At 40.1% G+C, this 12,977-nt stretch overlaps 1 protein-coding gene across 1 annotated transcript; it reads right to left on the bottom strand.

Annotated features, from left to right (window-relative positions):
* On the bottom strand, window positions 1-9,089 carry SCCPDH (saccharopine dehydrogenase (putative)). The gene is made up of 12 exons (XM_084283584.1): window positions 8,797-9,089; window positions 8,549-8,661; window positions 7,968-8,048; window positions 7,285-7,414; window positions 5,725-5,774; window positions 5,056-5,186; window positions 4,424-4,541; window positions 3,165-3,284; window positions 3,006-3,062; window positions 2,375-2,486; window positions 1,745-1,826; window positions 1-1,289 (listed from the first exon to the last, which is right to left on the bottom strand). The coding sequence occupies exons 1-12, from the start codon at window positions 9,005-9,007 to the stop codon at window positions 1,184-1,186; spliced, it is 1,311 nt and encodes a 436-aa protein (XP_084139710.1). The 5' UTR covers window positions 9,008-9,089; the 3' UTR covers window positions 1-1,183.
* Between the last annotated feature and the right edge of the window lie 3,888 nt (window positions 9,090-12,977).

Genomic DNA, 12,977 nt, shown 5'->3' with positions numbered 1-12,977 from the left:
AGTGCAAAGTGAGTTTTCAGTTTGTAAGTTCTATCACAAGCATTTTATATACACCATAGTTTAAAGCAAATGTTATACCCATTCCCTCAGCTTTTGTTTATGATATCAGCCTCTAAAAATCACTCATTACAAATCTGTTTCACACTAAGACAAGAAATGAAGTTTTTCAGAAATACTATGTTCATCTGTAGCAATGCTCTGATCTCAGCAAGCTGTAACAGTGGGAAAAAAAGCTGTTATATTACTAAATGCAGATGTATTAGAAAAAAAAAAAAACAAACAACACGTTTGCTAGATGTATTATCATTCAACCACAGAGACTCCTGAAAGGTAACTTAATATTTACAAACAAATATGGCATTTTTTTCAACAGTTTAGAAGTAGTTTAACTTCCTACAATTACTATACTGACAAGGCTGCTACTTAGTCACTTTGTAAATGCATTGTTTTTGACACTGCTTTGTGTACTGCATGTATTATACTAGAATGACTTGTTCTCAGTTGAAAGGATGAAATGGCAACTGGTCTTCAGCTAGCTCTATATTACACTATGGGTTTTCTCTTTTTCAGTATGCCTCGCTACAGGCAAGCTGGTAGGACTGAAAGTCAACACTATGTGTCTACTTAAGTACAGTCAACTGATCTTCATAATAACCCACCAAAAAGACAAAACTACTCCTTAAACCTTAAGAAAAAAAAAAAAAAAACTACTCTGATTTGACTATGGGTACTAAGCCTTTAAAAATAAGAACACCAAATGGTAACCATGCCTATCCCAAACAGGCATGAGGAATAACTAGTGGTTTTGTCTGCTAAGGCACTTGGTATCCAGGGCCTGCCTGCTTCAAATAGTTGCGGTGAGAAGGTTGTGGTTAATTGCAGATTGAATTATGTAGTAACTGAAAATTTAGGCTGCTGTTCTCCTACTTAAGGTGAAAGAGATTAAACAATGTTCTAGAACTAGTACCCAATAAATTACTGATTTAATACATTCATGAATTAAAATCAGTATCCTGTGTTGTTTTTTTTTCACTATAGCATACGTTATTATACTTTTTAGCTTATTTTTTCTGCTGTAAACAACAGCACAATGAAACTTTTATGATCAGGCTTCTACAGCCAAATGAACTTTATTGGAATTAGACACAGGTAAGATGTTAGTTCATACAGTTATGTCTTGATGTCAGACTTCAGGCTGGCTAATGACAGAGAACTCAACACCACGACTGTTGAGGCGCTCAATCAGGTTTGTTTTAGAGAAAGCAGCTCCTGGAGAATACACACCACCTCTGTTAACAAGAATTGAAAGAGAAAAACATTAGTGGTACAATGACCAAGTACTGTCTTTATCTGAAGTCAAAAATATGTTTCCCTGGCTAGGAAAGAAAAAGCCACTTTGTGCCAGATGGAGCATGTGAGCAAGCTGGCTCATTTCTGCATGTAGTGAACTCAATGGAAATTTTTCCATAGCTGAAAATATAGATACTGGTGCAGTGGATACTGCAAAAACATAACTAAAACCTGTAATTACATCCTTTCAAGTTGAAAGGCAGATGAAGAGTAAGTGACTTTATCATGGTAAACTATCTCCCTTGCATAACAAGGATCATGTTTAATAGCACTGCCATTTGAGTGAGGTAAGAAAGCAATTGACAGGTTTATAGAGAATCTGTATTTTCAAAGAGAAACATGCATACAATAGCTGTAATGGAAATCAATATGTTCTGCATAGGAAAATACTCACTGTTTAGGCAGATAAGTTGTATCTTCCAGAAGAGATAAGGCTGCTTGAACCATCGCAATTGGAGTTGCAACATAGCCTGGTTCTGATGAAAACCAAACATACAGGGTGTTGAAACACAAAATTCACATTTCTAATTTTAATCTTTTTTACGTCATGCTGAAGAATAATCGAACAAACAAAAAGCTATCTCCATTTAAGATTAGCTTTTTTTTTTTTTTTTAAAACTGGTTATCATCCTAAATAGATAAAAGTCCTTAAGAACTAAGGTGAACAGAGATCTGCCTCAAATATAAGCCTATAACCACACAACAACTGTGAGTTATCACCGCTAAGTGACAACAAGCTCTTCACTACAGCAAGAGCTTTGCCCATCTGTGCTTAAAAGACTTTTTGATGTGATGCTGTCAGTATCCGGCTACGTATATTGTTATTTAAAGTAGCAACAGTTCATTAACTCCCTTCTGAATGTACATTCTTGCTGTCTACAAAACTGTTCAAAAAGCAGGTTACAATGCATGCTAGTACCTGAGATAATAGTCCATAAAGGCTGCGGGTTTAGTAGATGGTAGTGGAACCATAACCATGTATCAGGGTAGGAAATGTGCTGCAGTTAGCTGCTAACATACGTACCCGGTCCTTTCACTTGAGTGCAAATCTTTACATTTGGTTTGCCGTTCTCTGGATTCTGCCCCTCACTGTAACCCTCGCCAAAAAAGGTCATTGTGAAGGAGGTTTCATCCATCTGTAGTGGACAAGACATGAAGCGTGGTCACCAAAACAGTAACTCACTTCTTTAGACAAACAGAAGTAGTAAATGCAAGTATTACGCCAAATGCTGTGATACATCTAAACATGAAAGCAGTAATTCTGAGTCATTGCTTAAAAGGTACAATCCCAGTTACATAATCATTTAACTTTACTGGAACAGTTAGTTACAGCCCTAAAGTCCGGTTATTCTTTCACTGTGTTTGGGCTTGAGTTTTTGCTACTTCATCTATCACCACCCTTGACATCTATGTTGTAAGCCATTCATGTGAATACATCAGACCTAGAAATATGATCCACTTTTTCTTGTATCAGTTCCACATACTTTTGATGACTTAATAACAGAAGGCATCATTACTTAAATATTCACAGGTATACACAGTGTGCATTTAAAAATGATTTATTTCTTGGAGACTAAGTGGTAGACCACAGTTTACTATTCTACCATTACCCCAACAAACTTCTTCAATAACTAGAATGGAAAGCAGTCAGTTACCTGTTTCTGGGTTGGTCCTTTCTTTGTGAAACGTCCAGCAGAGAAAAATTCTGGATACTATATAATGAGAGGGAAAAGGAAAACAACACAAACAACTCACGTTAACGTAAAGTAAAAAAGCCTCCAAGCACTTAATTCTTTTGTGTTTTGAACACTTACTTTTGTCAGAAGTTTTCTTCCAAAGCTAAATTTCACAAGAAGAAGAAATAAAATGCCTGCAATCATCAGCTTCACAACAGAGCCAAGACCACCTATATTCACATAAGCACCATACTGTACCTAAGACAAAAACATATTTTCAGTGGTAGAATTTATATCAAAATTTTCTTGTAGATTCATTTTTAAAAATGCAGGATGCAAGTTTTTAATACAACATAGAGCTATTTGCAGTAGACTTTAGAACTCAGCTGTTTAAACAACTCCTTGAATAACACTTGACTTTATAATTCATTATGAGAAAGCAATGTAACTATGGAATGGAGATGGAGAGAGTATGGTAAACAACAGTGGAAAACTTAAAAGTTGTTTTCTGGTATTTGATTTCAGGCTTCTTTCCCAAGATACTCCTTTCCTTCTTTCTGTGTTTTAATTTAAGAGAAACCAAGGCCTTGCATTACAATTCTGGAATAGCAACAACAAAACCTTCTCATTAATAGTTCCAAGTATATTTTTAGAGCATTGTCTCCTTCAACCCTAACTGATGCCAGCGATTCTGCACAGCTGTTATATGAACTGTTAGTGCTGGTCTCCTCTCAGGGAACCATGGAAAACAAGAACTATATATCCTTCTCACCACCAACACACTTCATGTTGCCTTCGCTCTGTACCCCAAAGACTGAAGCATAAAAGAAGTTTCCAAATACAAATGAGCAGCATATAATTTATCTATGACAAAGTTTAGTACGATACCAACCTGTCTATTGTTACATAGACTACATTTATGATGTCTTTAAAATCTTCGTTGATATAACAAAAAAGCCTCTGCACAGGTACAAAACTAAACACCTTTACAGTTTCCTAAAAGCATGAAGCCCACTTTTCAAACACTTCTGTAACCCAAAGCCAAACCCAAAATTTCTTACAAACACATACCCAGAAATCAGACAGCATAAAAACCCTACAAAAGACTCTCAGAATTATTCTTTCTAGCAGCAGAAAGCAAGCTCATCAGGCAGGATATCACACAGTATGAAACAGGCCTGGGCATGCAGAAGAACCTGGACCACATAAGGTCAAGCAGCTTCCAAAAGATAATCAAGAGAACAAGCCTCTTTCTTTACACAAGCAAAAGCTCATTATTATTTATATAACTGCAGAAACCCTGGAACACAGATCTACATAAAGAACTATTATTACATATAGGAGGGATTTGCTGCAAATTAAAATAAAGACATACTACACTAGTAGCAGTGACTTACTGGTGTTTCCTGCAGCTGCGTGTGCAAATAGCGCTGAGACCGTTTCACGACAGAAACATCAGATCCCATGAATGGAATAGCATACTGTTTGAATTCCTGACTGTAGAACACAAATCCTCTGCAAATGGAAAAAACATTCACAAAAAAAAACCAAAAAAAAACATTCAAAACTTCATGCAAACAAAGAAATTGATCATAGCAGTGCTATCAATACTGTCTTTCTTTCAAGCATTTTTATGACATTATCTCTTTTCACTGAAACTAATTCAATAATTCAAATTTATCCTTGACTCAACTAGAAATTCCATGAACTATGGTCAGGATAAATATGATAATCAAAATAATATTCTCATATTTGTTTTTTCCATTCTACATTCATCACTTCTGAAATAAAAGTTTGCCGTGCCACTAAGTCTTTTAGAACACACTGAGAGACATGGTAAATGCTAACATGTTATTTTTCAGTGAAATATGAACATATCTTCAATTTTACCAGACAAGTGTGTGTATGTGTAGATTTTCCTGAAGTCTTAAATGCATATTTTTAGCATTTAATAATATGCTAACATTCTATAAAATAAATCCTGGAACTGTTAGAAAACAGCTTGTTTCACATTTTAAGCTTTTTATACCTTCTTTTAAGTTTTGCACCAACTACAGGAACAGGGGCATATCCTATCTTTTTTCGAAGCTTCTTCAGGTTGTCTTGATCTGCGAGGCCATAAACAGCAGACTTCCAAGTCCCATCGTGTATACAAGCACCCTGGTAAAATACCATGAAACAATAATTAATGCAGTTAAGGCTTTAAATATTTAACGATGACTTCGGAATTATTACATTACAAAATTATTACACAAAGGTATTCTGATTACATGCACTATCAAGTATCTCAAAACAACCCCAACAAATAGCAACAAAAAAACAGCCAAAATATTAGGATTACTGGCAACACACTTACGTATCCACTACAGTTTGTGTATGAGTACACAAGAAAACTGCAAAAGTAGTAGAGTACACGAGAAAACTGCAAAATCTAAGTATTTCTTGAAACTGCTTAATACAACAAATTTTATGTCAGCCCATGCAAGCAAACCTTACAAAAGGGTAAGTATCCTTGGGATACTTTATTAGCTTCTAAAGAATAAAATATTATATTATATACTATATATTAGCTTCTAAAGAATACAGACTCGTTGTGAAGGCACTGGCACAGCTTGTTCCGCATTAACGTAACAACAGTTACTCAAACAGGCTACGCTGATGTGATCACAAGTTCCCATGACAGTATAAAGCAACTAACCTCAGGTCCAGATTTCACATTCAGGAAACTTTCGACAGCAGTTAAGGTACCTTGAAAAGAGGAGAAAACATTAATTACTTGGGATATACACTCAGGTTAGTTCACATAGCCAGAGGACACTCTGGCAGCCTCAAATTGCAGACTACTGACATCGCTAGCGGACAGGACAGAGACACATCTTTATCTCAAAGTAAAGTAAACTAAGATTAAGATCTGGAGCTTTTTTTGTTAGCAAATAATAATTTCATACATAAAGTACTTCAGTAACGGTCATTAAACTTATCTTGAGTCATTAAATGCTACAGTTGTTTTATCTAGTTAATAAGATAATGTAAATAATAAATCAAAAGAGGAAAAGAATATTAAAAGCCATATTTAGATTTCCCTAAAGTTTTGAGATAAAGGACAACATCAGCTGTGAAACATAGATGAATTAAGAGAGCTTGGTAGCTCTTATTACAAAACAAATAAAAATAAATAAAAAAGAAAGAGCAGAAACACTCAACATATTCTAAAACAAAGGTTGCTTAGTTGTGGTGAACAGCAAAAGAAAACAACTCCAAATTCTGCTTTGTTTCACTTTGCTCAGTTCCTTTTGAGCTTATAAACTGTTCCTGTAAGGGCAGATTTAAACATAACGAGCAACTGGATAGACAGGTGATAATACCAGAAAGTCAAAATAGGAAGAGATAAAAGACATCTTTATTCAAAACAAGTATCAGACATCAAATTATAAGCTTATGAACAACCAGATACTCATTTTCATGCCTCTCCTCCTCTCTCTCTCTAATCAGATCCTTTTATAGATTTAGTTTTATGAAACTGAAAGTTGATGACATGTTCCAATATCAAGCACGTAATAGCAATTTTAATAGAATATTAGAGGCAAAACATTTGGATTCTCTTACTGGCCCTTCCAGTTACAAAGTCAGAATTGATGAACAAAGTATCCTTGTGTGGGATTAGGATCAAGAACTCCTTGCAGAGAATTAAATCATTTTACATCTTTTCTCAAATATATTTATATTTATTTATATTTATATATTCTCTGAGTTACTGTCCAGCTGCTCTTGACATAAAAGGCACTGTAAGACACTACCTACTTAGGTCTGTAAAACAGCTGCTCAGTACTGGAGGCGGAGAAACAAAACCTATGAAACCTGATCATCCACTGATTTGCAGTCCCTTCCCTACAGCCATCCTGTCCCCACCATCTCTTCCATACAATACTCTCACTGCACAAGAGAAGTATGCTGCAGCTTGCCCACGGATGCCCACACACTGGCTGAGCAGTCCACTTGCAACAAACAAACCTCTCAGTGAACAGCATCACCTTGAATCTCACCTCTACCTGAACACCAATTTGCTTGAATCTAATGGAACATGATTTAGATTTTCTTTTGTATCTGTCTACCAGATTTGGTTGAAATTAGTTAGCTGGTAAAGGCAGACAAAAAGACAAATTGAAGAAAGCTTGCCACAAGCATTTGTTTTAGGAAAACAGATGAAAAGCATAATCTGTGTGTCTTTTTCAGCATAAAGCCATGTTAAGAAAGTCACCTTTCAACTTGTCTCTGGTGTACAGTACTCCCATATCAGCTGGTATAGAGTCAAAGCCACAGCTTCCAATGACATACACTCCCTTCTCAGCAGCTTTTTCATTGTATTTCAGGTACATTCCTTCCAGAAACTAAAACACAATCAGAACAGATACTTTAAGCAGATCCCATATCTGACAATGTCCAATATTAACCATCAGCGCTTTATTCTCAAATCATAGCAGCCTACATACTTAAAATTAGTTATATTTATATCACTAATAACTTATATATCACTAATTAGTTATATTTATATCACATTATATTTATTATATAAATTACTTATATACATCTTTAAGGCAGATGTGTATCATTTGTCTTTTATGGTATGAAAATGTCACAACAGTGGGAAAAAAATAAAAAATGATCTATCCAAAATTCCTACCTGGAATCACAACTGAGACTTAAAGAGAAATTAAAAATGTTGGGCTTCCAGAAAGAACCTGGGGGGCTCTTGTCTAAGGGTGAGAAAACTATACAAATACTACACGTTCACACATCCTAAAGTTAACGCATCTTCAAACTGCACATCAGGAGGCAGAACTTGTCTGCATGTTCAAAAACGCTAGCAGAAACATAAAACTTCTTAACCAAGTAGTTTAAGAGAGCCTTAAGGTAAGGTAGCATTTTTCAGATGTCACGTACCTGGGGCTCTCCACTGATGTCAATGCAGCTCGCACCGTTTTCAACGCAAGCTTTCACGACAGGCTCTCCAAAAAATCTATACTGTAGAAGGAAAAAAACAGCACACGTAACAAAATAAACCCCCCCACACAACTCACCCAACCTGCTTCATCTAGTGTCTATCTACCAGATAAGGAAGCGCTTAATAGCTATTGATTTTTCTAAGTGGGGCAAATGCAATAGTCTTGCCTTCTGGGGGGAGGTTAGGGCCGGCGCAGCAGAGCAAACTTCATCACTGATAAAGGAGACTGCTGCACAAACCACTCCACCGTACCTCTCTCCAAAGATAAGATCGCCAAAGCTGGTTTAATATCTTCTTATCTCAATGTATGCTTTTTGCATTTGCATTACCTGCATATTCTCTGCTTAACTAACTCCGCAGGCCTTGCCATGATCTAACTTCCAGCTCGCGTACTTTGATCTGCTCTGAACGAGCCGGAACCATCGTCGGCCAGGGCCTCGGCACAGAGCTCCTCGGCCTTCTCTTCCAACCCAGACCTTTAAAAAAAAGGGGCGAGGAGACGCGGCGGGGGAGCACTCACCGGGCCCACGCAGTTGAGCACCAGCCGCGTCTGCCTCGCCATGGCGGCCAGCGAGCCCGGGTCGCCCACATCGCACAGCAGCACGCCGACCTCCGGCCCCAGCGCCGCCTTCCCTGCGCACCGGAGAGGCCGTCACCGCCGGCACCGCGGCCCCGGGGCCCTCCCCGAGCCCCTCGGCTGCTCCCAGCGGAGGAGCCGCCGCCGCCGCCCGCCCCCCGCCCCGAGCCGAGCCGAGCCGCGGCGCGTACCCAGCCTCTCGGCCGCCTGCTCCAGCACCTCCTGCAGCTTGGTGCGGCTCCGCCCGGCCACGGCCCAGCGCAGGGCGCCGCGCAGCTCCCCGCCGCTGGCCGCCCGCGCCACCTCCTCCACCACGAACTGCCCGGTGAAGCCGCTGGCGCCGAACACCACCAGCTCGTACGGACGCTGCTCCCCCGCCCCGCTGCTGCCGCCCGCCGCCATGTCGAGGGCAGCGCCCGAGCCCCAGCCCCAGCCGCCGCTCTGCGGGGCCGCTCCGCGCCTGGCAGCGGCCGGCACCGCCTGGCGCCGCCCCCGCCCCGCCCGCTGGGCGGCCGTTAGGGCCGGTACCCAACCCGCGCGGGCTGAGGGGGCGAGGGGCGTTCGGTGCCGTGGGCGCCCCCTCGGGGGCTGGGGCGAGTGGAAGCGCAGCGGGGTGCGGCTGAGGAGGCTGGGGGAGCAGGGGGTTGAGCGGAGATGGCTGTGGAGAGGCTGCTCTCTCCTTACCGGCATGGCACTGCTATGAGTGATCACTGTCTGTCAGTTCAGGTCGCGAGGATGAACTAGGGGCTGCTACTAATCGAAAAGAAAACCTTAAATCCCCGCCAGTAAAATAAAATGCTCAGTTGCGGCGGTGGTGACCCTGCAGAAACGTGGTGAAAGGCAACACTGGCGACAGCCCAGCACAGCGAGGCACAGCCAGATTTTCAGTGCTTCCCACGGCCCGGCTGCTCGCCTGGATCCCAGAGGCTCACAGGCAGGGCTGCCATACCTGAACCACCACTGATGGATGCCTGCCGAGCCTGTTTTTAAACCTCTAGTGACAGCAGCTTTCACAACTCTCCTCAGGCAATATCCTCCGGCACTGTCGTCCTTACCGCTGGAGACACAAGGCTAGATTGCTACGTGATGCAGGTTCAGCTCTGTACTCTTTCTCCTCTTCCTAGAGTACGTTGACAAAAGATTGGATTCCCAAGGAATATATAAGAAACCAAACAAACGAACAAACACCACCAACAACACCACAAAGCTGGAAATTTTCTTGTATCTCTTCAGCATTCACAAGACTAAAGAACACCAATTCTTTTTAATCATTCCCCACAGTTCATTTCACACATCCATCTTTCCTGTAGTTTTCTGAATCTCCCCTAGCTGGTTTACATTTTTCTTGAAATTTGGGTCCACTGCTAAGTCTCATATTCACTTTACCAATGCTAAATCAATTGGAAAGGTTATGGGATGTGCCAGAATTGATCCCTGTCTCTACGTGCCCAAACATCTGTCTTTTTTGTGGAAGTGTCCCACTGCTGATGCACATTCAGCTCATGATCTGTACTACCTCACAGGCTATTTCAGATCACCACTGCCTAGCCCATCTTCTCACATCTCGGATGGGAAGATTGATGTCCTTCCTGAACACATTTTAAATGTGCCATCTCCAGAGGCATGTGAGATCCTCACCTCCTAGCTCAACTCCTTGAGTTGTGCTGATGCAGTTATTTGTAGGCCTACACTATCAGCTGTGTCAGTGAAACAACTCAGTAACAAAAAACAAAGAGTGGGGGAGGGAAGGACAAAGACAGGTTTTGTTCTTTTTTAATTTTGTTGATATGATTTACAGAGCAACCCTGCAAAACCAGTTCCTTGTGCTTGAGGTCACTGAACATCTCATTAGGCAAGCTGGTCTCTTACTACCATCTCATCCTTCCTACGCACTGGGATAGTTTCCAGCTCTGCTCATAATACTGTCGAACTGTAAGGAGTGTGCACGCTGCAGAGGGGTTCTGACGTAGTTTACAGGGCTGGCTGGGATCTTCCATGTGCTTTCTTCAGCCCTTTGCTCTGGAAGCTTGCCTTTACTGCTCTCTTGCCTTTTCTCCCTCATCCCTCTCCATCATCCCTTTTTTGATATCTCATCCCCTGTCACTTCCAGAAAGCAAAGCAATTTAAAAATTACTACTCGGACCAGACCACTTGCGAGGGATCAGGACAGCACAAGCTTTGTAGGCCGTACATATTTGATAAGGCCTGCATTGCATTGTTAGGCAATGGCTTGGCAAGCGCAGGCTTGTATGCAGTGCTGAGAATCCTCTCTCCTCCGAGGGACTGAAATTTTACACCAAATCGGGCAGACTTACCTTGTTTAGCAAGCTGCAACCCTCAAGATTTCATCTCTTATTTCAAGTCAGCTATATTTCTTTAAAACACGTCTACTGGAGCAAAATAATTCATGTAAATTGCAGCTTACACAAGCAAGAAATCAGACTTATAGAGCTATAGAGGGACACCTGAAAAACAATGAGAGAGACAACAAAACACAAGGCATTATTTTTTTTCTTACACAAAATATCATCATGACAGCTCAAACGCATTTTTTCTTGAGATGGATGTGCAGTTGGCAAGTGGAAGATTCCTCTGTTTGTAGTCATCTCCAGTTTCGCTCCAGCTCACATGGGTAAAAAAAATAAAATACCCAAAGTCTCTAATCCAGTTTACAATCCTGCCCTTGGAACCAAAAAGTAGACAGGTAGGTTTCAAAACAGCAAACATCAAGGGAGGAATGTCAAGGTTCTGATTTTAGATGGAAGGCTTACAGCAGTCTTGACTAAAGGTAAAGGTTAACCTGTCTCCCTAGTTAGTGTCGCCAACGCAGGACTACAAAAATTATTCTGTGGGAAAGCCGTAGGATGACTTACAGTTTTCCTTTGTCCAATAAGACGGCAAGAAATGCCAGATCTGCTGCCAGCTGCAGCTCTCCAAGGGATGTTCCCACCTGGATTAGCTTCAGAAGCTCACAAAAGAGACAGTCTATTTCTCTTAAAATCTCGTGTTTTCAGATTTGAAGGTGCTTCTCTCTTTGATAGACATCTGTACACAGATATTTGAAGATTTCAGTACCTTATTTAAAGCCTTTTTTAACCAGACTACCTCAGTCTAAAATAACTTTGATTGCTAAAGGGCCCTGCCAGTTTCTTTGGGACCATGAAGCACACATGCACAATGCACACAAACCTTATCTTTTCAAATTCTTTAAGTAAAAAGGGGCTTGTCCCTTCTCTTTTTCCACCTAGAACCTTCAGCAGGATCTGACGAATCTGCATGGGCACTTATGACAGCACTTGTCTGTCCCTTCGTTTGGTACTGCTGGCATCCTGAGGAAGTCCCTCCTGTCAGTATTTATACTCCTTGGGCAACAATCTTTGAGGTAATTTTCTTTTTTTAAATACTGCTATAACTTTAGGGTATTCTTTGTTTATTAGAGTGGAAAATGAAGATGTCGTTCCATGACTACTTTTTAATTAAAATAATAATAAGGTAGCAGAAAGAATGCAATATGCTATCTATTGCACAACACTGTATAAAGGTGATTTTGAAAAAAATACATCATGATAATTGTCTTGTACCCCAAAGAATAAACTAAGATCTCTGAGTTGCGTCATTACAAGAGTTACTACAGGACACAAGAAAAATAGAGCGTAAGATTAGGCTGAGAAGTTGGGAAATAATGCTAGCTAATAAGGCATGGAAAATTCACTGCAGAGTTTGAAAAATTCTGTGGGTGAGTATAAAAGGAATAAAAAAAAGAAAGGCGGGCATCTAGGTACCAGCTACAGTTACTCAGCACTGTAAGACTGTGAGAACAAATGTTCCTGGAATAAAGCCTGCAGTTCTCAGTGCTGCAGTATATCTTACCCTTAATTTATGCAGAACATGACTTTATAATTAAGATGCAATAGGCCCCAAAAAGCCACACCATACAGAACTTTAGAATTTGTAATAAACCAAACCATTTAGACTAGGACAACAACAACAACAACAACAAAAGCTTAAAATTAAAATCTGCATTTCCTAAATTCAGTTCAACAAGGAGTTGCTTTCTACGTGCAACAGTTTGCTAATGTTTTATTTACAGAAAAGCACATCTTATGGAATTAACGAAAAAATAAAATGAAGAGCACAAAGTAGAATGGATGCAAATACTGAAATTCAAAAATATGAAGGCAAGCCAAGTACTGTAAATGGTTTCACATTTTGTAAAATTAGTATATATAATATATATATTCAACCAAACATATATTCAGCCAAATAATAATAACTGAACAAAGTTATTTCTGCCTACTTTGCTTGTTTCTAAATCTAGAGACTAAAAAAGAGCAGATGGTAGCTTCTGACATCTGCAAATCCCCTCCTCTTT

The sequence above is a fragment of the Netta rufina genome (genome assembly GCF_964035555.1).
Source record: "Netta rufina genome assembly, chromosome: 3".
In the NCBI taxonomy this organism is placed as follows: Eukaryota; Metazoa; Chordata; class Aves; order Anseriformes; family Anatidae; genus Netta; species Netta rufina.
This window is presented reverse-complemented; position numbering and strand designations above follow the sequence as displayed.

Coding starts and splice junctions, on each gene's coding strand:
- SCCPDH (XM_084283584.1), bottom strand. CDS start 9,007: ATGGCGGCGGGCGGCAGCAGCGGGGCGGGGGAGCAGCGTCCGTACGAG. Junction 7,415..7,967: donor ACATCAGTGGAGAGCCCCAG/GTACGTGACATC, acceptor ATTGTGTTTTAG/TTTCTGGAAGGAATGTACCT. Junction 2,487..3,005: donor AAGGACCAACCCAGAAACAG/GTAACTGACTGC, acceptor TGTCCACTACAG/ATGGATGAAACCTCCTTCAC.